This window comes from Penicillium angulare (genome assembly GCF_028827245.1).
Source record: "Penicillium angulare strain IBT 27051 chromosome Unknown utg000004l_segment0_segment0, whole genome shotgun sequence".
NCBI classification, from domain to species: domain Eukaryota; kingdom Fungi; phylum Ascomycota; class Eurotiomycetes; order Eurotiales; family Aspergillaceae; genus Penicillium; species Penicillium angulare.
The window spans coordinates 2,052,163-2,078,702 of record NW_026623163.1 but is presented as its reverse complement, the minus strand read 5'-3'; the positions used below and the strand labels follow the sequence as shown (position 1 = coordinate 2,078,702).

Genomic DNA, 26,540 nt, shown 5'->3' with positions numbered 1-26,540 from the left:
CATAATAGAAATGCTTGAAACACGGGAGTTGCCGTGTCAGTCAACCTGTGTGCCCAATGATGAAAACGACCCTGGGTTATAATGGTTATAACCACGCCAGGTTTCGCTTCATCGTGGCGCAATTTACCAACCAACTATTAGCCCTGTTCCCTGTTCTGCGTTTCAATAGGAAGATCCTTGTGGACACTCACTCCTCAGCCTGATACTATTCCTGGTCATTCGTCCACTTTTCGCCCAATCAACATTGCTGCCCTATCAAAACGCGTCCCGGGTACAGGATGATGCCCGATTGATCAACACTTATATACCCCTGTTAAGTCCCCCCGGGCTGGCGTCCACACACATCATTGTGCCTTTGTTGACTCGAATTGAAAAGAAAAAAAACCTTTCCCTTGTCCTGAAGTCTCTGTACAACGAACATTTTCTTCTTGCTTCGTTCCTGCCCAACCCTTTTTTCTTTCTACTTAAGACTATGATTTTGGTTTCTTCTCGACTATCTCCACACAACATCGCTGCAGGCTAAACGAAAGAAAAAATCTTGAACTATCCCCACCTGCCTTAAACTTGCATGATCACAAGTTTTTCTATTCATAACTCAACATGCCTTCTCGAAGCGTGCGTTACCGTTGGCCACCAGCGCCATGCGTGGAGGAGGAACCCACCTCGCTCGCTCGAGAATTACATGGCTCTACTAAGAAGGGCGAAGAGCCTGATGCAGAGGGTATTAGCCGCCGAGGGGAACTCGATCAATACCCTATTATTATCTCTCCGGACTCTCCTCTCCCAGATCTAACCACTCCACCCGGTGCATCAAGCATCCCAGGACTGGGTAGTGCTTCTTCCGACGACAATAGCTCTGGCCCTCGTACTCCTCCTCCACAAATCCCAGAACAAACAGTTGTTCGTATGACTAGCTCTAAAAAGAGAGAATCAGCTAGATCTACCGCGTCATCGGACTCGAGCAGGTCTCGAAGTCGAGCGCCGCAAGCTCACCAGCAGTCTGGCCAAGCTCAACAGCCTGCTCGCCAACCCCGTCCACGTTCCCAATCCAGAGGTCGCGATCGTCCAAGAAACGAGCCAAGCTACTTCCCTCCAATCACCTACGAAAGCTCAGTTCCTCAACAAAGCACTCGAGGTCGTTCCTATGAAGAGGTTAGCTCGGCTCCACAGAAGCCAACAATGAACCGCTCAAACAGCGTACGCAATGGAACATCCACAGGGCACATTGCTCCAAGCAGACCACGCCCAGAGCTACGTCCTGCGTCTCAGTCTGACTCTACCTTAATAAGAGGAAGAGAATCTTCTCATATTGCCTCACCGCCCATTCCACCTCTCCGAGTCAGGAAGGGCCTAGACACTTCCGGTCCCACTCCCACTCTTGCCGAAAGATTGGAAGAGAAGCTCAGATTGAGGCAGGAGCTTCGAGAAATTGCCTCTGACTCAGAGACTGAGTCACCAAAGCGCAGGACCAAGTCTATTAGTCCAAAGACTGTTCATGCAGTTCCTGTACCAGTTCCGGTTCCGGTTCCAGCACTAGCACCAAACCCTCCGCCTGTTGAATTTCTTCATCGCGTTCCAAGCCACATGTCACAGGAGCCTCAGCAACGCCCACCGACAACACGAGGCAGAGCGAGCACAATGAGCGCCGTACCACAACCCATACTGCGCTCAGCATCAAAAGCCCCCGGTGCTTCAAAGTCCTTTTCATCCGATGAAGCCCAAGCCAGCTCCAGCCGTCCTCGCCGGAACAACTCTGTCAAGTTTCAAGACCAACTTCCACAGAGACACATCCTACCCCAACCAGCACCTGTTCAAAAAGCAACTTCACCACAGCGCGCCATAAGCCCGAATGGTTTATTCGTATCGCCCTGCCCACGCTCAATCCCGATATCAGGCCAACAAGAATGGTACACTCTAAAGGGCCTCACACACCTCGACATCTGTCCTTCATGCATGGATCAAGTCTCAAACTCTCGCTTCCGCGACTTCTTCATCAAGAGTCCACCCAAGTCCCCAGGCCAGAAAATCCGGTGCGCCTTCGCAAATGCCTGGGCCCGTCTCGCCTGGACCCAAATGATCAAAAAGCAACACGACAGTCTCGAGGTCCTCTACCAGATGACCCGCCCACCACCAGGCAGCAGACCCTGCCCCGGCCGCGTTGTAGCAAATCAAGCCTGGCACCGCGTTGTCGACCCAGAAACAGGAAGTTATCTGCCCCGCTTCCATGTCTGCGGTAGCTGCGCTAGAAACGTTCGAATCCTCATGCCCTCCCACCGCGATACCTTCGAGCCCTGCCCTGATATCCAAGAGAGCCTCTGCGACTTCGTCACTACCAGCCCTCGCTTTGTGCAGTACATCGATCTACTCGACAGCGCTGCCAGTCGCGCTGAGCCATCACGTCGCCCAGACACACGGGACTTCCTCTCGTACGCCCGACGCAAGTGTGTCCTCCGCGACTGTCGCCGTGATAGACCTACCAAGGGTGCTTGGCACTATATTGCTGCTCTACCGGAGTTCAGTGCCTGTGAAGACTGCTATGATGAGGTAATCTGGCCTCTTGCAAAAGCGCATCATCCCATTGCTAGGTCTTTCTCAGCTTCCATGCATTACTTACCCGGGGACACGCCGAAAAAGTGCCACGATGCGAGTTGTCAGCTTTATTCACCACGGATGAGAGCCAGATTCCGGGAGGCTGTTGCGAACAATGACTTTGGTGGATTGAAGGCGGCTACTCTCAGGCGATTTGAGGCCGAGAGAAGATTTCGGGATCGCAGAGAGGAATTGCTTATTGCTGAGGAGAGAGGGTATGATTGTGAAGGGGAGTTGAAGAAAGCTGTTGAGGAGTGGAGACGGTGGGAGTGATTGTTGCCTTGGGGAATGTTCGAAACTGGAAGGGTTTATTCTGTCATGTGAGCTTGATGAATGTGGTTTTGTATAGCACTTCATGTATTACCTTTTGTTTCAAGTTCTTAGGTGGTTGTATCCGTGGAATTTCATCGTTTGATCGGGTATTTGGGATTTGCATCTGGGAACAAGGCTTATTGATGTACAAATTTGGGGAGTTCTTCACTTAGATATACATAGCATACATAGGTAGCATAGCATAGCGTCATTTATTTGGAATCTTTGATTTGCAGTTAGATTTCCTTCCATGTAATCTCTCATCGATGGTGATGTACGTGCCCACTACCGAGCTTAAACCTGGAAATGATAAATGCAGCATTGAATTCATTCGTGTTCTGTATGAAATGAAAATAAATAAAAAAGAGGTATATTTGGGAGTATTTAAGATAAATAGTATCAAGATATCTATCAAATGGTCACCTAATATATGTCTTTGTTCATGGAAGAAGACTCAAGGACTTCTCAATATTCCACCGTCCATCTGAGCAATGTATAAGCCTCAGATGCGATTGCGTAGAATAAAAAACTCCAACAACGCCATGCTTCATAACCATTCCACCCACCATCCAATGCAAAAATCAAAATAGACATGCTGTGCAACCCTCCAATGTTTGACTCAACCCACAAGCCCAACAACCTCATCAGGCCAGCGCCTAGTCCAAATCATAGCCTGTGCAGGAATCGTTCCCCGAATAGGAGAAAGAAGCATAATCTTCCCTTTATCAACATCGACATTCGCCACGTAAAGGAATCCCTTGATACTGGCATCGCGTACATCAGCAGGCGAAGCAGAAGTCGAGGCATGAGTAATTGCAATAAGAGTATTTTCGAGAGCGGAGGGAGCAGGAGGGAGAACGCGCTTCAGAGGCACATTGCTGGATGAATATGAATTTGTGTTTGTGGTGTGGTCTGATGATAGGCCAATTATGCCGGGGAGAGGCGCTGCACGGTCTGATTCTGGTTTGACATCGGAGTAATTGTCGTTGCTGCCGGGGAGGAAGGAGTCGCCTGTATTAAGCTGCGAGGGGTCGTAGTCGTCTTCATCTTCGTCTTCTGTAGATACAACGGTATAGTTGTATATTGTCAAGGAAGCGAAATCGACTTGCAGTGTTGATGGGGAAAGTGTGATTGCGGATGTAGATGTAGGCAACGTAGTCGCGGGAAGTGTATTGCCAAAGAAGTAAGATCGGATTTGAGACTCGCGTGTTTTCTTGAGGAAAAGAGCGTCGCGATCAACACAGCCTCCGGACTTGGATAGTTTCACGACCGAGACGCGCTCATCGAATACTACCGCCGCAGCACTGGCGCTAGGCTTATTGTCATATTGCTTCACCATATTACTGTAGAGACGCTCGGAGCCCAAGACAACGATATTAGTGATTGCGAATTCGGTGACAATGTGATTAATTAGTTCGAGACTGCCAGGTTTCCCAGAGCTCAGAGCTCCAGGCGCATCAACGATAATTCCCGTCTTGCGCACATCCTCATCTTTAGCCATACGCTCCGTAACTTGGAGTCCCAACCGCGAGACTATGGGACGATAAACCGACCCCTCGCCTTCAAGCGGACTAGGCAATGGATAACTATAAACGAGCGGCATCTTTACCGGCACAGGACTAGGTCCTGACATAGGACTGCTACCCCACCCGTTCTCAACATCGAGCATAGTGCGAAAGACCGTAGCACTCAAAGTACCAGGGACACTAAGCATACCCTCCGTAGGATCGAGGTTGACAACCAATGGCTGCCCACCGAGCTTTGTAGCATACGACGTGAGGATCTTAGCGAGACTAGTTTTTCCCGCATTGTCGGGACCAAGCAGCAAGACTCTTGGTCCATCCTTGCCTTCACTCGATGCCTCTTCACGTATCGCCTCAAGCGCAAAGTGCATGTTGGCATATTCCATCATGGGCGTATCGTCAGATGTGTATTCGCTCTGACATCCGCCTGCGCCATGGCCTGCTGCAGACGTAGACCCGTCCACTGTAGTGGTGGTTGACGATTCACCGGCACTAATCTCCAATCCACATCCATGCCATGTATAGATTGCCGCCTTAGTGCCGGTGAAGGTATAGGTTTGAGACTCTGCGAGCTCGGTTCCGAATAGCTCAGCCGTACCGGTCAGGAGCTAGAAAGCGACATCGTTAGCGTTCTTGAGTCCCTGAAGTGAGTTCAGAGTTATATAGCTCCAAAGCTATTTGATTGAGTCTACATACTTTTACCCTGATGGTGTGGCCGAATGCGACCTCAAATCTCCATTCTGATCCCGGGTTCAAGGTGATCTGTGACGGCGGGGCGATGGTGTGTTGCCTCTCCTCGGAGGGCTGAGTGAGCTCTAAGCCCGGAAGAGACATTTGATCGCTTTATTAAAAAGGGACGAGAACCGGGGTCAAAAGGTACCAAAGGTGAGAGGGAGTGGAGGAAACTTGAAGGTGATATCAAAATATGGGGAAGTTGCTTTTCTTTTAGAGGCGGTAGATAGAGCTTCCCGGAACAACGACTTTTGATCTGTTTGCACCGTGGGCCGCGGGAGCTCTCTCATCGCAGCTACATCCAACTTGAAACCAATTATAAAGGTTCGAATTAGAGAACCTGATATTCAATGTTAATTGGTTCGAAAATGGACATATTTTATACAAGTACTATTATGTGGGAAATTGCATTGAATTATGAAAATTTCAAGACCGTCACTGGTTAATTCGTTCTCAGCTACACTGCATCGTCCGCAGCCGGGGACGATCAAACGGGGGATTTATATGAGATCTGAAAGGGTTGGTATCAAGGAAGAAATAATGTCGGGTGAGTGATTAACAAAGACATAGACAATAGGACTCAAAAGTAGGTTTGTTTTGGGTGGAAAGACCAGGGGAGACACTCGGCAATGCTGTGCGTAGTAGGACAATAATGGGATATTAGGAAGAAGGATTCGTGGTAAGAGTAAAAAGGAATATATTTATCATAACGACAAGGGGGAAGCGGGAAGTGGGAGAGTTAATTTCAGGGCACAACCTGGGGAATTGACAAGTGCCTAGCCCGTGGGAGGACGAGAGAATGGCACGCTGTTTTTATGAATAGAACAGCAAAATATCAGTTTCAAAAACAAAGCAGTATGGGGAATCCAAAGAGATATCTTCAGGGCCAATATCTCGGTATAAGGCCCCAGAGAGGGGAAATATAAGGGGACGGGTAGATCGACTAGGTTAATCTGCCCAAGGAAAGATGTGAGAAGCATTCTAAAGGAAGTAGGGGATAGAGGCACTAGAAACAGTGTTAGCTTTCATCTTATCATTCGATCGATTCAAAGGGCAGTCAGAACGTACGCAAGGGCAAAAGCTGCCGAAACTCCGAAGAGAGCACGGTTGCGGACCCGCTCACGCTTGAGCTTGTCCTCCAAGACCTTGGCTTTCTTTACTCGTTGAGCGGCCTCGGCGGCAGTCTCTTCGTCATCGTCTTCAGGCTTTCGCTTCTTTGTGACCTGGACTGCTGATCCTGAGGCCGCAACTTCGGACGCTTGGTTCTTGATGGCATTCTCGACCAACACTTTAGCCTCTGCGATCATCTCTTCTGTTTCCTTGGCGGATGGAGCTTGGGGCAAAAGAGGCATATCCAAGGAGATGGTTGTTTGTGAAACGGTAGCATCTTCGGTGGCGGCGACCTCGCTGAAGATTTTGCTAACTGTAGGCTCCTTCTCCGCTGCGTCTTGCTTCTTTTTCTTCTCGGCCTTCTTCTCGGCCTTCTTCTCTTCCTTCTCCGCGTCCTTGGCCTTCTCCTCTTCGGCCTCGGCGGCAGCCTTCTTAGGCTTACGGCCCCTCTTCTTCTCCGGAGAACCAGTGGTCTTGACTTCAGTCGTTTCTTCCACGGTCTCCAAAACCCCGTTCAAGGCATCGGTTTCTACGGACACTGTAGTTTCCAGGGCTTGCTGCAAGCTGTCATTGGCAGCATTTGTAGACGGTGTGTTAGGGGCTTCTTTCGTTGAGCGAGCCTGTCGAGGCTTACGAGGAGAGGCGGACTTCTTGCTAGGAGATGCTTTGCTAGGAGAGACAGAGCGGCGGCTGCGGCGCTGCGAAGTGGTTGCTTCCTCTGATGGCATTTCGAACTTCGGTGGCGGGGTAATTTGTTTCTTGGGACTCTGTACGATCTCCTTGGGATCTAACAAGGCGCGAACCCAGTCGTACATCAAGTACTCTCTGGAAAGCTCGAGAGCTAAAAGCAATGATTAGTAAAGATGGGCGTGTGTGTTGCGGATACATTCTTTCACGTACCGAAGAGAGGGGAAATCCACACGTTGCCGGCAACTTCCTCCTGGCTTGTGTACTCGCGTGACTTCAGATATTCTCTCTCAATACGTTCCTCATCGATTTTGGCCCAGGGGAACGCAATTTTGAACATGCCAGTAGCACTAACAAAGCCGTCCTTGCTCCTTCGCTATTCACCCATAACAAGGTTCATAATTAGTCAAAGTTGCATCAAGCATAGCGTGAGGACGGTTCTTACCATCAAAAAGTAAGTCTCTGGGTGCTGCTGAGAGTTGTGGGAAGGGAAGATCTCGGAGCCCTCCAGGTCCTTGGGCAGAGGGGCCCGCAGGTGGGCGTACTCGAACAGGCCTAGGTTCTCGGGCTTGGTGGCATTGGAGGTACCAATCTGACCAGGTTTAACGGACAGGTTGGTCTTACCAAGACGACGGCGCGAGAGCAGATCGTCATCTATGTCGAAAAAATAAGACGAACAGGTCAGCGATCACGAAATCGAGTCATTTGGCGCAGCGCGGTGATCGCACGAGGTGCCCATATCGGGTCGCGCGAACACGCGTTTGGAATAAAAACTTACAAGCCGGAGCGACGTCGGCAAGGATCAATGGGTTGTTCTTCTTGGGGAGAGTTCGCGACATGGTTGTTGCTTGCGACACAATTGGTTGGAAAGAGGGAGAAATGCGAACGGGATGCGCCCACGGCCACGTAGCAGGCGCGTCGCTGGGAAAAAAAAAGATGGATCCGACCTAAGCTCAAATGGGGCGACCCGTATATGCGGGGTGACGGCGAATCGAACGGGGTAACAGTCCAATAAGCCTTGATGATGGGAAAGAACGAAAGAGACACTGCTTCAAGGGATTAAAGATCCACGATTAAGAATAAAGGATAAAGTGAGAACAATCAGGGGAGAGAAGCCCGTCGCGGTGACTCTCTTACTGTTGCGTACGGGACCTTTCTCCTTCCGGCAAGGTCCGGTATTGGGTTTGTATGATTGCTGTATTTGATGTTTCCTATTGGATATTATTTTCGATACACCGTCTTGTCAAGACGAGCCTGCTGGGAACCCAATGACCCGCGCATTCTTGAGTCGTTCCTTCCGCTTTCTTTTCTTTCGCTCCTTCCCTCCATCTTTCATCCGCCATCTCCGCTATCCACTATCGGATACCGCCAACTGGCACAATGTGCATAGGTCATGGCGGACAACCCATACTCATAACCCTGCATTGTAGATCACTTTCTGTGTCTTATGGCTATCAGGCAATATATATCCAATTCTTATTTAAGAATATCTTCATCACCTCCGTCATCTTTTGGGGGACAGAATCCTGAAGTTAAATCACTCTCCCCTTACCAATGGTGACTTTATACACACGGGACATTCACCGACAATCATGGCGACCTAACAAATTGGACTCGTCCGGCTATAAAATATATGCAGGATTTTGCCACATCACTGTTAGGACCCCACTTCTCACACTGCATTAACGCTCTCCTTCGAGCCCCGCGATGGCTTGTTCCCAAAGAGGTTAAATCACTAAATAATCTGATGCTTACATATGCTTCGAAATGATGGCGTCGAAGGAATGTCAGATTTTTCATTTTTACGTTGCTTATTGACATCTATTGTTTAGCATTTATTAGGTGAGATGTATATGCTCATGATCAATAGACCCGTTCGGAGTATATTCGTCTCTAAAACCTAAAAAGTGAATGTGTTAACAGCCCCGGAACCATCCCAGGGTTCACTAATTTGTAACTATCAAGTCGTATTTTTGATACACATACGTGATTAACGTACTTATTTACTATACCCCCAATCGCCTTGGCACTCGTCAATCTTATGATCGACCATGCGCGGGACAGACATGGCTTGCTGCTCCTTGGCTGTCTATCACAGCCCTGGAAGCTAGCATGGGCTGGCCCGCGACGGATGAAATGACACAAGTGGTTTCGAGAAGATCGATCTTCCCCGGGACTCCATCTTTGTGAAGATATCATTCCTTATTTCACGCGTTATATAGCTAAATGTTGTGATGCTAAAGGTTTTGGGGTATAGGAATAGCAAAATTACCACGCTCCACTCCCCGAAGAAATCCCATGATTCCACAAGTCGAGTTGTTGTTCTACTGACCCTTGGTCTCTCAGCACCTCAGCAACATTCAGTCGATTATTCAAACTATCAATATAACCGACGCCAAAAAATCATCTCACTGTATAGATGACGATTGGCTTCTGACTATCTTCGCTAAAAATAAGAAAATAGGGCATGTTCGCCCCCAGGGCCATCGCTTGGGGGCGGGATGATATCATATCGTCGACTTACTGGACGAAAAAGGAAATGATAAAATAGTCCTAGGGCCATCCTCCGCCCCAGGCCCCATCATCTTTAAACGTGCCCAGTCATGGTTTTTATAAACGCCACCCTGCCCTGCCCAGAGTGCTCTGTTAGGTTGTCTGGCAGGTTCCTCGTCCTCGTCCTATTCCAACACTATGGCTGCAATGGTTATGTCCAACAATGAGCCGCTACACCAAATCGCGGCGTTGAAAGAATCAACAAACTTGCTCCACGAAAGCTCGACCCAGTCGGGACTTACCTACCATGCGAAGGAGGAGCTTCGGCAACTTCTCACGGTCATCTGTCTTTCAGAGCGACACCTAGAAACTCAACGGAGTACGGAGCCAAGCGTGCAGAAGAAATTGCAAGTCTACCAGTCTATTCTGGAGGACTTGCAGAAACTTCAAAAATGTACCGGGGCTGTAGACTCTCAGAGCGTTATTGAAGATATCCGTGCTCTGCTTTCTGATGTGGTCTTTGGCCTCAGTATCATGAACGCACATATGATAGTGTATGTCGACCCTCGGTCAAAAATTGGGATACTATTAAAGTTACTAATCCTGTTTTCAGATCTTCCCAGAACAGCATGAACTTAATGTTGCGCGACTACATTATTGAAGTTGCTACCCGAAGGCGAGATGCCTACGTTTTATCTAGTATTTTCAATGCAGATTCGGAGTGGGAGAAAGACAAGGCTTGGGAAAATCTACAAAAAGAACTCGAGGATTTTGGAATGACACCAGAGCAATCAGGGCAAGAGCAGGACTTTATCCTTATGACTCTTCGGAAGGCAGCCCTCGAGAGTAGGCTTCTAGGAAACATTGTTTACAAGCCGTCCGCTCTCGACATTCCCGATGCTCCATCACCAACGACATTCACCAACTCGTCAAATGCAGGTGGCAGCTCCTCGTCGGTATATTCAAACAGCTCAAGCGAATCGCCCTCATCAGAAGCCTCCGAAAGGGCGTCCCAGCTAGACTTCCAAATGCCCGTCTCAGTGAACGTTGGGGCTAAACAAAAACAACGTCTCACATTGCAAACTTTCGGGCTTGATGATTTCCGCGACCACGATCCTTCAACCCTCGCATTTCATTATGCTCAAGACGCAATCATGTCAACTTCACCGGGACCCATTGCTGAAGCCTCAGAACCGAACTTATTAAAACCCAGCGCAATGGATACGGATACGCCGGTCATACCAAACTTTATCCCCGGAGACACAACAGACGACGAGTTCAGATGCCGTTCTGCGTCAGAGGGCAATATCATAGCTACTCCCTCAACGCCCACACCTCAAACCATAACCCAGGTTACGGCTGGCAACTTGAAAGGCAAGAGGCCTGGTCTCATGAGTCGCATGAAGTACAAGATGAGTAGCAACAAGGATGATTTCAGTGGCCTGATTAAGTCCGGCGATGTGGAAGCAATCAAGACTGCGCTTGATCGAGGCGCCAGTGCGAATACCGAGAACTCTCTGGGCCAGCCGATTCTCATCGTCGCCGTCTCGAACGGTCATCAAGAAGTTGTCACCGTGCTCCTCGACTACGGTGCAAGAGTAGACACGATAGGAGCAGCTGGTGATACAGCGCTCTCGTTGGCTACTTCGCGCGGATTCGAAGACATTGCCCAAATGCTACTTACTCGGGGTGCGAATCCCAATGCTGCGACACACTGTGGAAAAACAGCCCTCTCCCAGGCCGCAGTGACAGGAAATATGACATTGGCACACCTCCTCCTGGACTTTGGTGCCGAAATCAACGCTTACACTGTAACCGGAGAGACGGCTCTTTCATACGCCGCTGGAAATGACCACTATGAAGTTGCTGAATTGCTTCTTGTCAGAGGGGGATCTCCTGATAAAGTCGGCCCTGGCGGTCAGACACCTCTCTTCAAGGCTGTTGACAATGAAAGCCTTCGCATGGTAGAGCTATTGCTGGACAATGGCGCAGATCCAAACAAGGCTAGCCGCAACCAGACTCCTCTGAAATTTGCCATTCGCGAATGCAAGAATGATGTTCTGTCGTTGTTCATTCGATATGGATTTTATAACACAGGCTACCGCAAGAACGCGAACAGACGAGCTAGCAGGGTTGGCATGGGGGGACTGAGCAGTATGGCCGCTGGCGCTGCTGAAATCGGCGGGTCTTCTCAATTAAGATTCCAGGGTGTTTAATATGTTATTTAGGGGGTGGAGTATTTTCTTTGTATTCCGGTCTGCTTTTCAAGGTGTTCTACTACTCATGTCTTATGCTATGTATAATGAAGCTGGTACTTCAACTCAAGGCCGCGATGTCAATTCAAAAGCCTTATTCTGCTGTGAACTTTAGAAATCAATTCATTCTTTTTCAATGTTCAAATACTTTGCAAAGCCAAAACTATAAGAGATGTCGTCCCATGAAATTGTAATCGGGCAGTCCGAAGAACTCAAAACAAAGGATCTCCCTTTTATCTAGTATGTTGTTCTTACAAATTCAAACATATTTTGATGCGGTAAGGAAATGACGTTATTTCTGTCCTAGATAAAATCTATTCAATCCATCTCAAGGACTTGGAAATGATGCGATTTTCTATAAACCTCTGACAATGCTAAATTGAACGTGCCCTTTCCCCCAGAATCGTGTAGGAATCACATCTGATCGTGGTCGGATTATATGGGTATGATCAGATACGATCCCACGCTTTCCTACATGATCGTGTGGTGGCATTGTTCTCAGGGCCGTGTCATTCAAGTTGGTCTAGACTAAATCCTATTCGACAGAAATACCCAATTGATCCATGATATTGCTTTCTACGCATTGTAAATAGTCTGCAAGTGGTCACTTCATACCAACTGGGATCTATGTACTAGCCTTCCAGCACTAGCACTGGGCGCTATTACTCTCTTTAATTATACCCAAGGCCTACCAGTACTTACTATTAGTTTAGATCTAGTTTTATTCAACTCCAATAGAAAACAAAGAACCGAGAAATTAATATCAGATGACGGCATTCGCTTCCATTTATAGAGAAAAATACTCGTCATGCTTCCATGAGGCTTCCCGTTATCTGCAGGCAAGTGGAGACAGCTTGGCCCGGGTGCCAATCAATCTGTTGGCGTTCGGAGTATCTTAGTGGGGTCTAGATTGTCTCTTGGGCACTAGTACGTGGGCTCTCCTACAACGGGGATCACCACCACCCGCTTCAGTATACACTCATTCTTCCAATACCCAGATATACCAATGGTTAGATTAAAACATAGGTATCGATACAAGGATACCCTTAATTCTGTAGCTGTCAAAGACCAGAGTATAAACCTCATGTATATGCAATGCACCGTAAATCCGAATAGCCTCGCCCTCCCACCGCCTTTCCAACCCCACTAAAGAGAGTCAGGAGACGAAGTGGGATGGGGAGCATCTTTTCGTCTGCCCCCTTTTTTCTTGTTTAACTTTTCCTTCTCTCTCTTCCCCTCTCTCTCTTCCCTCTAATTCCTCTCCAAACTTTCCACACCCTCTCCTCTCAACTCCCCAATTCCTTTGTTTACCCGCCCCCAGATTAGAATCCTGCCCCGCTTCACTTCAAAATGGCCGACAACCAGGACGATCTCGTCGCCTCCAAGACCGAGGGTTTCAAGGTCGGTGAGAAGAAGACATTGGATGAGTACAACAAGCTCGGTAAGGAGTAAAACAGACAATTCACATTAACGTTTCAGCTAACATTTTTCCTATAGACGCCGATGATGAGGCAATGGTCCGCTGGAAGGCTTCCCTGGGCCTGGACGCTGAGCAGATCGGCCAGCCCGGTGACCCGCACTGTATCATCAAGTCCCTCGCTCTCCGAGTGAAGGGCCGCGATGATGTGACCATCGACCTCTCCTCCCCGGAATCCCTTGCCAGCTTGAAGGATAAGCCTTTCACCATTAAGGAGGGCGCTACTTTCCACATCCAGGTCGTGTTCCAGGTCAATGGCGAGGTCATGAGTGGACTTAAGTACGTCCAGGTTGTGAAGCGTAAGGGTGTTCGCGTGAGCAAGGACGAGGAGATGCTGGGCAGTTATGCACCCAACACGACAGCGAAGCGTGTCCACACCAAGGACTGTGAGTATACATTGGATCCGCACTGAAACAATACTGCGATATATCATTGCTACGATATATCTAGAGTTGTGGTGGCTCTTTTATTCAGGATCATGGCTAATTTTTTGTTTTACTCATCTAGTCCAAGAGGAGGAGGCACCATCCGGCATGCTCGCTCGTGGTCATTACAAGGCTACATCGCGATTCGTCGATGACGATGATAAGAGCCACCTTTCCTTCGAATGGTCTTTTGATATTGCCAAGGATTGGTAATCGGAGCGCGACTCTTAGACTGTTAGCTTCGTTTGAACTTCTTTGAGCCCATTGTTTATTCAAGCGTGACGAATTTCCTTTGACCCGAAAAGCCTGGTAGAGATGGATGTGACCGCGTGGTTCCTGAAAGACGCCGTCCCTGCTTTCCTTGCATTTCCCGTTGTTTTAGTCTTTATTTTTGTTGACCTCTGAGAGAGGCCACTGGTGGATCTTCTCTATTTGCCCAGCTTCTATGCGCTGCCTCATTTCTATCTATGTGGATATATTCCCATTTGAAATGCAAAATATGTAGCCAATGCAATCCATGAATGTGTAGTTCGTGTTTTATTTCCATGCCATGCCCCCAAACTCCTGTATGGTGCAACCGATAGCGGGGAATGTAAAATGAAGATGAAAAAAAGGGTAAATAAATCATAAGAGAAAAAGACATCCAAAGCATAATTAAACATCAGGGGTATCACAAAAAATAGTCAATCACTGGCTGAGAGTCCCTGTTTTGTTGTGCCTGTTGCTCATTTCTGTGGACGTCGTTCTCAGGTGCCGCATCAAAGATATTAAAGAACCGTTCCATATTATCACTGACTTCCAACACACTGGCCAAGTTTCCACAGCGGTAGCAGTAGTTCGGCGCACTCCAGACCGTACTCAGGCGATCATCGAAAAGAATCTGATAGCCCTCGTTGCATAATTGATGCGCACGTAAGATATGGGACATGCTATTTACCTCCAGGAACTTTCGGACGACTTGTGCTCCAAATGTATATCCTGCTCCACGGGGAGAAAGGGAGAACTCATCCCGTTCTGCATCAGGGTCAGACCAAACCAAATCAGCCATCGGACCCTCATGAGGAATCTCACGAAACCGATCGATAATCTTGATTTGGTCTAGAGAGTGAATTGAAGGGGAGAGACCGCCGTGTACGCAGAAAATCTCATCGTTGATTACGACGCTTAATGTGAGGTAGTCGAACATATCGGTGAAGTAGTGCCATACGTTTGCGTTGCCATATTTGCGGGCACACTCTGTATAAAAGCCGTAGGATTGAGTAACACCGCGGGACTCGTGATTGCCGCGAATAAGATGGACTCGGTGGGGGTATCGTAATTTGAGGCAGACGAGCAGGGAAATGGTCTCGACGCTGAAAAGACCGCGATCAACATAGTCGCCTATCCATACGAGAATTAGTCAATTCGCTCTCCTCTCATCTCATAGCTGAAAGACAGCCTCCCCGAGTACTCCATTAGTCATAATGCGCACAATATCAGTCAAACTCACCAAGGAATAGATAATTTGTATCGGGACAGAACCCGCCGATGCGAAAGATTTCTAATAAATCGAAGAATTGGCCATGAATGTCTCCTACGACAGTTACTGGCGCCTTAATATGAACGACATTGCTCTCCTTCATAAGCAGCTCTTTTGCCTTGGCACATACTGCCTCAATCACAGGTTCCGCAAGGAGTTCTTTCCGATAGAGGCGTTCGATACACTCATCAAGATCGATACTAGCTATCTGACTGTTAGCTTATTCCGCGGTGGGACCGGTTCGTTGATTCGGTAAATTGTAGATGCTAGGTTCGGTGAGGACGTACTGGGAAGGCCGGGCATTTCGGCGGCAGATACCGAGGCACAGGCGAATGAGTGGATAGCACCTGGCTAGGAGGGGTATAGAAACAAGCGGAATGCTGTGAGAACTCGGCCCGGAAGGGATAGTTGAAGGTATTCTGCCCAGGCAAAGAGAGGGATGTCGGGCAGGGGTGAGAGGGGGCGTCGAAAGTTGATCAACGGGGACTGGAAATAGACAGGTAGTATACAGCATGCATCATGACGAGATAACTCAGCATTGCACCAATTCCTCCAGGTTCAAGACGAGAAGCCCAGCCTTTCCAGGGTTGGCAAGCACTGTGGGGAGACCGCCCTGGCCAGCTTCACCGCCTACTCGACACGTGAGTACGTACCTGGCACGTGATGTGATACTTTAATCGAACGGGCTTTCGGGAGAATGATTGTCCGTCTGTTTCTGCTCCACCGACTCTTCAAGGAGCGTGAATGAACTTGTGTGCCTTCCTAAGGGTAAATAAATTGCACTCTAACCTTTTGAGATCATTTTATTTCAAATAATCTAATTAAAGGAGCTCGAAACATATTTCCCAGAATTTGTGGATGTATGAACAGAAGAAATGTGCTGAATGCACACAAATTTGAATGAAAGAATATTAATCAATTGTCTACCAAGCCACATGTTCAGTACATTGTTACATCCCACTCTGGCAACTCCTCATGCCAAAAAATGGATTCTCTGGCACAATATTGACCAAACCCTTGACGACCTACAAGACCTCCGTCATCACGGTCCCACACAACCTCCCCTCGGAGGAGAGTATACCGCGGCCATTGTGAAACCTCTATCCCTTCATACGGGGTGTAATCGACGTTATGATGCAGTAGGTCGTTAGAGATAGAAAATGGCTGCATCTTTCCTGATGGATACCAAATTGTGAGATCTGCATCCGAAACCCCTGGAATCAGAGCCCCCTTTCTCGGATAAAGTCCATAGAGCTTGGCTGGGTTTGTGCTTGTGAGAGCTACAAATCGCTCTGGCGCTAATCGTTTCGCACTGAAAACCAAGGAGAGACGAGTTTCAACACCCGGACAGCCGTTTGGAATGTGCTTAAAATGGCCATCTGGTGCATCACAGGTAATAGCAGCCTTTTTCCCAAAGGCTGTATCATTGTAATTGAATGGGCAATGATCGGATGACAGGATGGTAAAAGTTCCATTCTTCAAATGCATCCAGATCCCCTCCAGATCAGCCTCAGAGTTGCGAGGCGGTGGTGAGCAAACTGCCTTTGCTCCTTCGAATCCGGGTTTTTTGAGAGCAGCTCGAGTCAAAAAAGTGTACTGCGGACATGTCTCAGCATAGACTGGATGTCCAAGGCTCTGTGCATTTCGGATGATCTCTGCTGCACTAGGCGATGAAACATGAACAATGAGTATCGGGGCGCAGACAAGTTGCCCAAGAGAAATAGCACGATTGGTAGCCTCTGTCTCTAGAATTTGGGGTCGCGATGTGACATGGTATCTAGGACTGAGAAGCTTCTGCTCTTCGAGTCGTTCAGTCATCCATTGCAGCATGTCGCCATTTTCGGCGTGAATCATGGTAGTGATTCCCTCAGCGCGAGCGCGCAAAAGAACATCAAGGATCTGGTTGTCGCGGAGCTGGAGAGCCTCATATGTCATGTATATCTTTACCGAGGTAACGCCCCTTTCCTTTAACAAGGGCAGCTCATCCAGAGCTTCTTTTGTCGGGTTTGCGACGATCAAATGGAATGAATAGTCACAATAAGCGCCTTTGGTGGCTTCTGCAAAGTTCCTCTCCAGGGCAGGCAAAAGTGATGTCTCCGATTTCAACTGCGCGGCAAAGGTAATTATAGTAGTTGTCCCACCAGCAACTGCTGATCGAGAGCCTATTTGGAAATCAAGTCAGAAATGACACAAAATCAGTGTACGCTCTTGTGCCCTACCACTAGTATAATCATCAGAACTTTGACCCTTTCCAAATAGAGCTGGCTCTGCCAAATGGACATGCGCATCTACCCCTCCAGGCTAAAGTGAGGACATGTCAGTAAATTTACTGATGAAATATCAGCGAATGGAGATTTTCATGCTTACCGTCACATACGCTCCCTCGGCGTCAATTATTCTCTTCGCGGGTGAATCACGAAGAGAATTAGCTGGTGCTAGAAGAGCAATCTTTCCGTCTTTGATGGCAATATCGTAACGACCAACGTCGGCAGCAGTGACAACATTGCCATCCAGGACAACACAGTCAAATGGTTGTTCATCTTTAGTATAGTAATTCATGATTCCTAACAATGGAGAAGCTTTGGTTGAACAGACGCCCAATTAGGGACGATAAGCACCTTATATACGATACTATGTGCCCACTTTTCAAATCGCCGATAGAAAAGACACCGTATTTCAGAAATAGAGCCGAGCTAGAGTTACATTTCTCCCGTGGGGGTTCTGGTTGTGGGGTAAATTGTGTTTCCGCACATGGGCCTATCGCTGGAAATTAAACCTCCTACTAGAATGGAGCCTTTATGTCAATTGAATATACTCGGGATCCGTTATCTATTCCGTTGATTTATTGATTTATGGCATGTTAAGTTATAAGTGTGGTATCGACTCGAAAGTTGAGAATGGCCGACCACCTAATTGAGACACAGGGTGATTATCTCTGTGGGGCGGCACCATATCATCCATCTATCTAATGGGTCCGGCGATTAGATATCGGCCAAAACTATTATGCATCTCGGCAGTATGAGGGGCTTGAAGGATAGTCACGGGATCGGCCGATTCTTCGCCGAAGGATCACTCGTGGTGCGATAAAGGCATTGGCCGATGTGGATTTTTAGTCATGCGCGAAGTAAAATTGACCAAGTCAATTGATTGAAAGAAGTCTAGAAAGAGAGAGTTTAAGAAGAATAAGCTAGTGTACATGTGATTAGATTGTGGTATCTGAACTACTACATCACGTACCGAACCTGGTGCGACCACCTACACTCTTTGATTGACATGGCCCCTAGTCTATATTGGACGTTTTTCCGTAGTTCCCCTGTCAGTCGGACGTATATTGTCTCTTACTGTAGATTACATAGTGCTTTCAAGTATGTGTTCGCCTGTGGAATTAATACATCAGACGAGTCTTTACCCCACCTCCAAAATAGTCTTCCGGGAGAGGGGTAAACTAACATTCAATCGCGAGTGGTTAAGCTAAGATGGCCCAAATCTAGCTCATTTAAGGTATGATCTTATCAATGACATGATCCACAATGGCGGGCCATAGATTTATATCCCAAATAGAATAGGCTCCTGACTGCAACAAGACTACCACCCTGAGAATCTCTTCTAGTATACGGATTTTTAGTAGCGTTAAAGCACGGTCTGATAAAGGTCGCCGACTACTAGGCATGACCCCAGTCATGCTAGGACCTTTTCTTGCACTTCTTTCGTCCCAGGAAATTGCCTAGCAGAGACATCTTTATTTCCGCTAGTAAAAATGAATCGCTTACGAACCAGTACTATACCAAGATCCGAGGTCCGCCGAGCTCATGCAATGCAACAGCACCCAACGTAAGTCTGCCCGAACACCAAGTCACCCCCGCGCGCCTCAGCTAAATATCAAGCAACCACACATCTTCACTGTTATTTTCCAAGTTTCATTACTCACTCCTCCAAGACCCTGCCTTCAAAGCCTATCAATACAATCTCCACCAAACGCTACAAAATGGTACGTTTCCCCACCTCACATTAATCTCTATTTTGGTTTATCAGGCTAATAAACTCTCTAGAACCAATTTTCTGATGTTGGACCCTGCCACGTCCATAATGGCATGAGAGAGGCGAAGCCATATCTTGAAGACAACCTCCCGAACCAGCTATGTCTTCTATGTACGCGAGCTTTCTGCGTCGACCACAAGGGGAAGGAGGATGGTGTCTGCGAGATTAATCATGTGACATGTTATCGCAATAAGATGCTGTATATTGAAAGATTAGAGGATACCGATTCTTGAATGGATTATTATTCAATTTAATTACGTGCGGTGGGTCTTGCCACAGTTCCCAGTTGACTCGCAGTATTCACAATCGCACTATGCATGAAATCGTGTTACATTGGGTATCCTTTATGATGACTGAATCAATAAACTCACCCACGATTTTCTGGTCGTCCATCATGACTAGGGAGCGGCTTCTGTTGAACCATGTGCTTCAGTTCTTCCCTCGAGGAAAGCCAACAGCCCCTATAATCCACCTGCAAGATTTTGTCGAATTCCTCCACGCTCATTTCATGAGAGCGCTTGCTTGCTCCCAGAATTCCGGCAGCATTAACTGCGTAGTCTACTCGGCCAAAGTTCTCAATTACCTTATCAATTAAGTTTTGAATCTCCTCTGGAGATGATACATCAACGACACAAGATAAAATTTGAACATTCGAAAACTCTGTCTCGATTTCAGAGTGAGCTTCTTTGAGCGCGGACTCTATAAGATCGGCAATTACGATCTTCATGCATCCTTCACTTGCAAATGCACTTGCAATCGCCCATCCAGTGTCTGTTGTATTTATTAGTGCATCCTCAATTTAAACACAATATCAACAATTTTCACGCACCTGCAGCTGCGCCGGTAATAAGCGCGACTCCCGAGAAGGCCAAAGCAGATGCCATTGTCAAAATAAAGTAGATCAAAATGAATAGATTGACACCTCGAAGTTAATTTTGGGTCAATCTGATAGAACTGATTAGAATATTTTGAGACGTGATATATACATTAATTCGCCGAAACATATCACGAGTGAATGGGGATATTCGGCGAGCGATGTACGCGGCGAATATTGGCTGATCGCCGAAATGTATCTATAGTCGCTGATTGAGCTTGCTGCCTTTTGTGGTAGAAACAATTTGCATCTTATCTCAGACGATATTTATGCCCTTTCTGTCTTCTCGAATCCCGAAGCTTCATCCCTGGACGAATTCACCTCAATATTGTCCTTAGATTTGGATTCAACCACCGGGGCAGAGCGCAAGCATGTGCTTTACGGTGCGAGTAAAGAATTTTGTGCTAATGGGTTGCGAATAGGATTCATTTATAGTAAAAAATGAAGGTATTTTGGGGGTAATGTCCAGCATGGGGTAATTCATATCGAACTCCCCCGCCCCATGTTTTATATTTTACTCACTGAGCATTTCTAGAATGTTCTCCATGGTCGCCCCATATTTTGCAATTTTGCAAGATGCCTGGGCCGCTATGATGGAGAACAAGGAATGGATGAAGGAGTTCATGAAGAAGAAGACGGAGCTTATGTTGGATCGATATAAGACAACTACAGCGTTTCTATCTGAACATGAAATTCCATACGTCGATATGTCAGTGAAGAGTACCACCACCTACTAATATAGACTAACAAGCAATTAGGAATGCGGGTTTGTTCGTTTGGATCGACCTTCGACAATTTGTAGCTTCTAAACCCCAGGAGCAACAATTTGGTACTGATACTGGACACAAGATACTTCCTAGCGGTCAACTAAACCTAGAAAGCGAGTTGATATTTACTGATATTTGCATGGAAAACGGCGTGATGGTCCTGGTCATGTCTATATGTATGAAGAGTATGGTTGGTTCTGCATTACTTTTACCGTGGGGCAAGAGGCGTCAAAGGAAGGTCTGAAGCGAATTTTGGCATCACTCAGGGAAATACAGGCTGCTCACTGATGTCTAAATCTTGCTACCTTCATTCCTTGATTCAGATACGATACTATTCCCAATGGTTCAGGCTATTGGCTGCAGTAAATTGTGGATACGTCTCATGTATTCTAAACTCAAATTGACAACCCGCGGGCTCTTGAGAAATTTATCCATTCGGTTTGAATTTTGTACCAGAATATGACAAGCCATTTTCTTTCTTCGTTCTTCTTCTGTTGACACCGTAAGACACCGAGGGGAGTTCAAAGACGAGTGACTTTTAACCGAGGCGATTATCAGGTGGTCTCCTTCCATCTTAGTCTCTTGTTTGCCCCACAAGAGCTCAGATAACAATGCTGAACTAAGATTTTCCATATAAAAGTAAGTATATAAGCAAAAAGCAATCTCATTTACTACATCGCTCTCTTTTCAGATTTTTGGTTGCTTATTCGTCGCTTAGCGAACGCCCCTACTCCCAATCATGTCTATTTCAGGGAGGCAATCGAGAATAGAGACTAGCGGTAACCAACAGCATGAGATGGATAACAATCGGTTTCCGGATACCAAGAAATTTGAAGATCTGCATGAGAGTAAGCAGAGACTCGATACAACTGTCCCTTTTCAAAAAGAAAATTATGATGACTCTGGACCTGTTGATAAATCACATTTTGAGGGTACCGTCCCAGGCGATAGGATTATTGTTTTTTTTGACGGAGAGAATGACCCTATGTGCCCAAGAAGCATTACATTGGTACGTAAATGGGCCATTGTCATCATCGTGTGTTCAGGAACAATCTGTGTGTAAGTAAAATCTCCCTTTCTTTATCTGGGTCTGGCCTCTATTGTGACCTATCACTCGCCTTTCATTTATCCCCAAATACAATATTCACACTTCTACAATACTAACAGAAAGCTGAAAGTACGTGTGCAAGTTCTATATATACTACCACATATACACAGATGAATGCCGAGTTCGGAATATCTTCTATCGTCGCGACACTGGGGCTTTCTATGTTCGTCCTGGGAATTGCTTTCGGTCCATTGTTAACCAGCCCCCTTAGTGAGTGGTACGGAAGAAGAGCCATCTACATCATTTCCTGGTCCCTATTTCTGATTTGGACAATTGGAACTGCCGTTGCAAAAAAATTTCAAACTGTGCTGATCACACGTTTCTTCACTGGCTTTTTTGGTGGCACTTTCCTGTCGGTTTCCGGCGGCACCGCGGGAGACATTTTCCCTCGCGATCAGATTCAAATACCAATGGCGCTTGTTTCAGCTGCACCATTTACTGGACCCTGTTTTGGACCCTTGATTGGAGGCTTCATCAATTACCATGCGAATTGGAGATGGACATACTACGTCATACTCATTTGGGCTGGAGTGCTCCTAGTACCAATTCTTTTCCTGGTTCCCGAGACCTATCACCCGATACAGCTCAAGGCTAAAGCAAAAATGCTTCGCAAGAAAACCGGCAATGAAAACTATGTGGCACCCAGTGAGCAAACTCAGGTCGCAAAGACCCGGTTGTTGGGACTTTCGCTGTTGAGACCTGTGCAATTTCTCACTTTGGAGCCCATGTGTCTTGCACTGGACATTTATTCAGCCGTGCTGTTAGGAATGCTCTATCTGTTTTTTGAGGCATTCCCACTCCTTTTTGAAAGAACTTATACTTTCAACCTTTGGCAGGTAGGCCTCGCTTTTCTAGGTATCATATCTGGTATGGTAATTGCAGCCGCCAGTACTCCACTTTGGAATCTTGTTGCCGATCGAATTTCAAATAGTAGTATACAGCCCAGGATAGAAGACAGCAGACCCCCAGAATATCGCCTAATACCAGCAATACCAGGTGCTATTATGATCCCAACTGGTCTGCTGTGGTTTGGCTGGAGCATGTCACCAGAAGTGCATTGGATGGTTCCTGTTATTGGTTCTGCCCTCTATGGGTGCGGGTGCGTACTGAAATTGTGGTAGAGTCCTTTTACATAATTGGCGACATTGGATTGACATTTTGAGTTTCTCAGCACACTACTTGCATTCATGGGAATATTTACTTTTCTTGTGAGTTTTGCTATCCTAGAATTGACTACATCTCCAGTTATTGAGATCTAGGTTGATGCTTATCCCATGTACGCCGCATCTGCACTTGCCAGTAATGGCTTAGCAAGATGCAGCTTTGCAGGTGAGTGAGCGGGGGAAACAACACTTCTGCTTGTGAAGTTGGACAAGCACTTATCAACGTTATTGAAAGGCTAACTTCAATATGTAGCTGTGTTTCCACTTTTCGGCATTCAAATGTATGAGCGACTTGGAAGTCATTGGGGAACTAGTCTTCTTGCATTCATCACCATTCTGATGATGCCTCTTCCCTATCTATTCTTCAAGTACGGCCAGAAACTTCGCCAAAGAAGCAAATTTGCTTTAAAGGCCTAAAAGCACTCCGAGTCGAATAAAGGGAGGGTCGGGAAATCACGAAATTGTGCGCTGGTCAAATATGGTTTGACTTGAGCGGGAATTATTGAGCACTATCATGATTGAAAATAAAGATATCTTCTTCAAGTTGGGCATTTGCGCTATGTCATTTAGGTACAAATCGTCACTCGTTAATCTGAAATAATGTATCAATTTTAATACCCGCGGTCTCTTCATCCGGACCCATTTTGTAAGATCCCGCGGTGTCTTGGGCGGGATTTCGCTTTGACCCGTGAATGAACCCGCGGTCTCTCTCTCCGCATATACCCGTGAATGTGATGCTTCCTTTGCAGTAAGATATTACACGCTCCGTATCGCTGTCTCGAGCTCTTCCACGGGGCATTCTGGTCAGTCAATATGCAACAAGGAGAAAGTACCCCGACCCCACTCCGCCGAACCCGCGTGGCCTGCAAGTCGTGCAATGCAAAGCGGGTGAAATGTGACGCGGGCGAAGGACAGCCATGTTGGCATTGCCGCATGCGAAAGATAAATTGCGAGTTGATTGAATCCAAAAGGGGGAAGTGAGTAAATCTTCGGGAATCTTCACTATCCTCAAATCAGCCTTAGTAAAAAGTATAATAGATATGTCAGAGGGCGCCGCTCCGGAGGAGCTCAACGTACCTCTCAACAGCCTCAGCAGACTCTAAATACGCCTAATGGCCAGCCGAATGTGCACCCTATAAACTCAGGTCTAACCACTGGGAATGAAAGCGTTAACTTATCTTTACCTGAAACGACTCAGCGGTCTACTTCCCCAGGACCTCGCAATAGCCGAGGCTTGTTTGATATATTTGATGGAGGACCTCCCAACCTCCACTATGTGATAGAGCTAAACCACAAATCCAGTGGCGGCTCTATAGAACCGCCACTCACAGTTCATCATCCATTACCTGCCTCTATTGCAGAGAGGCCGGGGCATGAACCTGTCCATCAGCCACAGGCTCCGATCTCCTTGCAGGAAGCCTTACTTATGCCAACGCCGGATGTACTCAACCAATTGGTCTATACATTCTTTCACAGAATTCATCCGGCTTATCCGGTCTTTGATCGTGAAAGCTTCTTACAATTATATTATGCAAATCGGGCTTCACCCTTGGTCTTACAAACAATCGCTCTCCTCGGATTCACAATTGGAAGTGATGACCTCGTTCGTGCAGCCGGATTTAGTGATCGTGTGACTGCAAGAAAGACACACTTCCTTCGAGCCAAAGCGCTATATGATGCTGATTACGAAACTGATCGTATGAATCTTGTAGCTGTTCTGCTGCTTTTCGGTTTCTGGTGGGCCAGCCCCGAGGGCCAGAAAGATACATGCTTTTGGGTTGGCTGTGCATCAATGCTGGCCCAGTCACTAGGAATGCATCGCTCGTAAGCTACCCTGATATGTTCGAATGAGCGTCAGACTAAATTGAGCTCTTCTTTCTAGTATGCAGCATTCAGCGATGAGTCCACGGATGAAATGCTTGCGGAAGCGAATATGGTGGTTAATATATGTGAGCCTGGACAGTTTACTTCCTCCTCCTGCTTATTCTTTCTTTCTAACTTCATTAGACTCGTGATAGACATGTTTCTGCAGCTTTCGGTCGGCCATACCGAATCCGAGACGAAGACTGTGATGTGGAACCTCTCACCGAGGAGGACTTTACTTTTGATACGGCCTATGATCTGGAACTCATTCCGGCTCATGAGGATTTTAATACATTATACGTGATTGAGATGTCAAAATTGGCTGTAATCAGTAATTCAAGACCCAAAATCTCGCAATTCGCTGTCGTCGTATTTGCTGACTTTATTTGCATCATAGTTGGAGATGTTCTCACTGCAGAGTATAGCCCTCGCAGTAATCCACAATCAAATCTTCAAGCAACCCTACAACCAGAAGCTTTAGAAAGGAGGCTTACAGAGTGGGAATGTGCGCTTCCCGATCAACTTAAAATAAAGGCATCTGACAATTACTCGGGATCTTCCTTCTGGGCTTGCATGGCTCAGTTTTCCTATCAGTAAGACCCCGAGCTTTGGTAGAAATTATATCCCCACTGATAATATTTACTAATACTGTGTAATATACAGAAACACTATAATACTTCTCTTCCGATCCAAGACACTCGAAAGCCTCTCTCCAGGCTCCACAAACCGTGACTTGCGGGCACAAGCTGCGGCAGACTCTATTACCCGGCTTGCCGAAGATTTATTAGCAACTGGGGCTATAAATTTCGGTCTAATCCACTTGTATGCTTGCAACACTTTCCAGAGTCCCCATTTTAAGACCAAAAATATCTAACCTACCCCCAGAGTCCCAGCATTATTTTCTGCACTCTCAGTGCACACACTCGTCATTTCTCGCGGAGAATCTATCCAGCGACAATTAGCAGAGAACAAGTCCCGCCAGTGCATGCTGGCTTTGAGTATAATCGCCAAATCTTGGCCTGTCAGGATATGGATCTCAAAGGCCTTCGTCAATTTGATGAAAAGATTAACAGGCCAAGGCCCGGTGAATGTGTCTTCCAGAATCATAACCTCAACTCGGGAATTGGCGACGCCCATCGCAAGACTACAACCACAGGGCTCTGGCTTTCAAGCAGCGGCAGGTCCTTTGCCCATCGATTCAGACTATAGTTGTACATGTAATGGCGCTTTGCAGTCGGATGGTGTCCATGCTGATGGTTGTTCGTGGAAAGCACCAGGGGAATTTGTTCATGATTCAATGTGGGCCGATTATCTTGATAATGCGCTTGATATAGACCTGCTACTATATCATTGTGCAGATCCTGAGCAGTATATGCCGTTCGAAGGAGCGAACTGGGAGCTTCCTGATCCAAATAACACTCATGCTTGAGGAACGACTAGGAACCTTGGATTCTCGATTTGTTTTAATCTCTAAACCAACATTTGAACCATGGAAGGTTTAATTAACAGTAAAAACACAATTGGACCAATACTATCTTGAGGGAAACATACAGTGTGTAGTATAGACTCGAGAACGTTGTTGTGATTTCAGTTATTCAAATATCC

At 46.9% G+C, this 26,540-nt stretch overlaps 12 protein-coding genes across 12 annotated transcripts; 7 read left to right on the top strand and 5 right to left on the bottom strand.

Annotated features, from left to right (window-relative positions):
• Window positions 1-600: 600 nt before the first annotated feature.
• N7478_004718 (uncharacterized protein) lies at window positions 601-2,862 on the top strand (the record flags this gene model as incomplete). Its single annotated transcript, XM_056920932.1, has 1 exon — window positions 601-2,862. One exon carries the CDS (start codon window positions 601-603, stop codon window positions 2,860-2,862), a length of 2,262 nt encoding a protein of 753 aa, XP_056778969.1.
• Window positions 2,863-3,520: 658 nt separating this feature from the next.
• Window positions 3,521-5,258, bottom strand: N7478_004717 (cleavage polyadenylation factor subunit CLP1; the record flags this gene model as incomplete). The annotated part of the gene is made up of 2 exons (XM_056920931.1): window positions 3,521-5,032; window positions 5,121-5,258. 2 exons carry the CDS (start codon window positions 5,256-5,258, stop codon window positions 3,521-3,523), a joined length of 1,650 nt encoding a protein of 549 aa, XP_056778968.1.
• An 879-nt stretch (window positions 5,259-6,137) lies between these two features.
• Window positions 6,138-7,792, bottom strand: N7478_004716 (KilA-N domain-containing protein; the record flags this gene model as incomplete). The annotated part of the gene is made up of 5 exons (XM_056920930.1): window positions 6,138-6,162; window positions 6,225-7,107; window positions 7,167-7,329; window positions 7,399-7,607; window positions 7,732-7,792. 5 exons carry the CDS (start codon window positions 7,790-7,792, stop codon window positions 6,138-6,140), a joined length of 1,341 nt encoding a protein of 446 aa, XP_056778967.1.
• Window positions 7,793-9,644: 1,852 nt separating this feature from the next.
• On the top strand, window positions 9,645-11,662 carry N7478_004715 (ankyrin repeat domain-containing protein; the record flags this gene model as incomplete). Its single annotated transcript, XM_056920929.1, has 2 exons — window positions 9,645-10,000; window positions 10,060-11,662. The coding sequence occupies 2 exons, from the start codon at window positions 9,645-9,647 to the stop codon at window positions 11,660-11,662; spliced, it is 1,959 nt and encodes a 652-aa protein (XP_056778966.1).
• Window positions 11,663-13,051: 1,389 nt separating this feature from the next.
• On the top strand, window positions 13,052-13,816 carry N7478_004714 (Rho GDP-dissociation inhibitor; the record flags this gene model as incomplete). The annotated part of the gene is made up of 3 exons (XM_056920928.1): window positions 13,052-13,142; window positions 13,199-13,564; window positions 13,686-13,816. 3 exons carry the CDS (start codon window positions 13,052-13,054, stop codon window positions 13,814-13,816), a joined length of 588 nt encoding a protein of 195 aa, XP_056778965.1.
• Window positions 13,817-14,273: 457 nt separating this feature from the next.
• Window positions 14,274-15,425, bottom strand: N7478_004713 (serine/threonine-protein phosphatase; the record flags this gene model as incomplete). The annotated part of the gene is made up of 3 exons (XM_056920927.1): window positions 14,274-14,983; window positions 15,093-15,326; window positions 15,410-15,425. 3 exons carry the CDS (start codon window positions 15,423-15,425, stop codon window positions 14,274-14,276), a joined length of 960 nt encoding a protein of 319 aa, XP_056778964.1.
• Window positions 15,426-16,061: 636 nt separating this feature from the next.
• Window positions 16,062-17,681, bottom strand: N7478_004712 (hydantoinase/dihydropyrimidinase family protein; the record flags this gene model as incomplete). Its single annotated transcript, XM_056920926.1, has 3 exons — window positions 16,062-17,284; window positions 17,342-17,423; window positions 17,490-17,681. 3 exons carry the CDS (start codon window positions 17,679-17,681, stop codon window positions 16,062-16,064), a joined length of 1,497 nt encoding a protein of 498 aa, XP_056778963.1.
• A 1,198-nt stretch (window positions 17,682-18,879) lies between these two features.
• On the top strand, window positions 18,880-19,393 carry N7478_004711 (uncharacterized protein; the record flags this gene model as incomplete). The annotated part of the gene is made up of 3 exons (XM_056920925.1): window positions 18,880-18,953; window positions 19,038-19,110; window positions 19,172-19,393. 3 exons carry the CDS (start codon window positions 18,880-18,882, stop codon window positions 19,391-19,393), a joined length of 369 nt encoding a protein of 122 aa, XP_056778962.1.
• A 17-nt stretch (window positions 19,394-19,410) lies between these two features.
• N7478_004710 (SDR family NAD(P)-dependent oxidoreductase) lies at window positions 19,411-20,044 on the bottom strand (the record flags this gene model as incomplete). Its single annotated transcript, XM_056920924.1, has 3 exons — window positions 19,411-19,471; window positions 19,532-19,931; window positions 19,990-20,044. 3 exons carry the CDS (start codon window positions 20,042-20,044, stop codon window positions 19,411-19,413), a joined length of 516 nt encoding a protein of 171 aa, XP_056778961.1.
• Window positions 20,045-20,570: 526 nt separating this feature from the next.
• N7478_004709 (PLP-dependent transferase) lies at window positions 20,571-21,045 on the top strand (the record flags this gene model as incomplete). Its single annotated transcript, XM_056920923.1, has 2 exons — window positions 20,571-20,743; window positions 20,793-21,045. The coding sequence occupies 2 exons, from the start codon at window positions 20,571-20,573 to the stop codon at window positions 21,043-21,045; spliced, it is 426 nt and encodes a 141-aa protein (XP_056778960.1).
• A 495-nt stretch (window positions 21,046-21,540) lies between these two features.
• N7478_004708 (MFS general substrate transporter) lies at window positions 21,541-23,030 on the top strand (the record flags this gene model as incomplete). The annotated part of the gene is made up of 3 exons (XM_056920922.1): window positions 21,541-21,810; window positions 22,020-22,745; window positions 22,851-23,030. 3 exons carry the CDS (start codon window positions 21,541-21,543, stop codon window positions 23,028-23,030), a joined length of 1,176 nt encoding a protein of 391 aa, XP_056778959.1.
• Window positions 23,031-24,498: 1,468 nt separating this feature from the next.
• N7478_004707 (fungal specific transcription factor domain-containing protein) lies at window positions 24,499-25,532 on the top strand (the record flags this gene model as incomplete). The annotated part of the gene is made up of 3 exons (XM_056920921.1): window positions 24,499-24,896; window positions 24,969-25,011; window positions 25,080-25,532. The coding sequence occupies 3 exons, from the start codon at window positions 24,499-24,501 to the stop codon at window positions 25,530-25,532; spliced, it is 894 nt and encodes a 297-aa protein (XP_056778958.1).
• Between the last annotated feature and the right edge of the window lie 1,008 nt (window positions 25,533-26,540).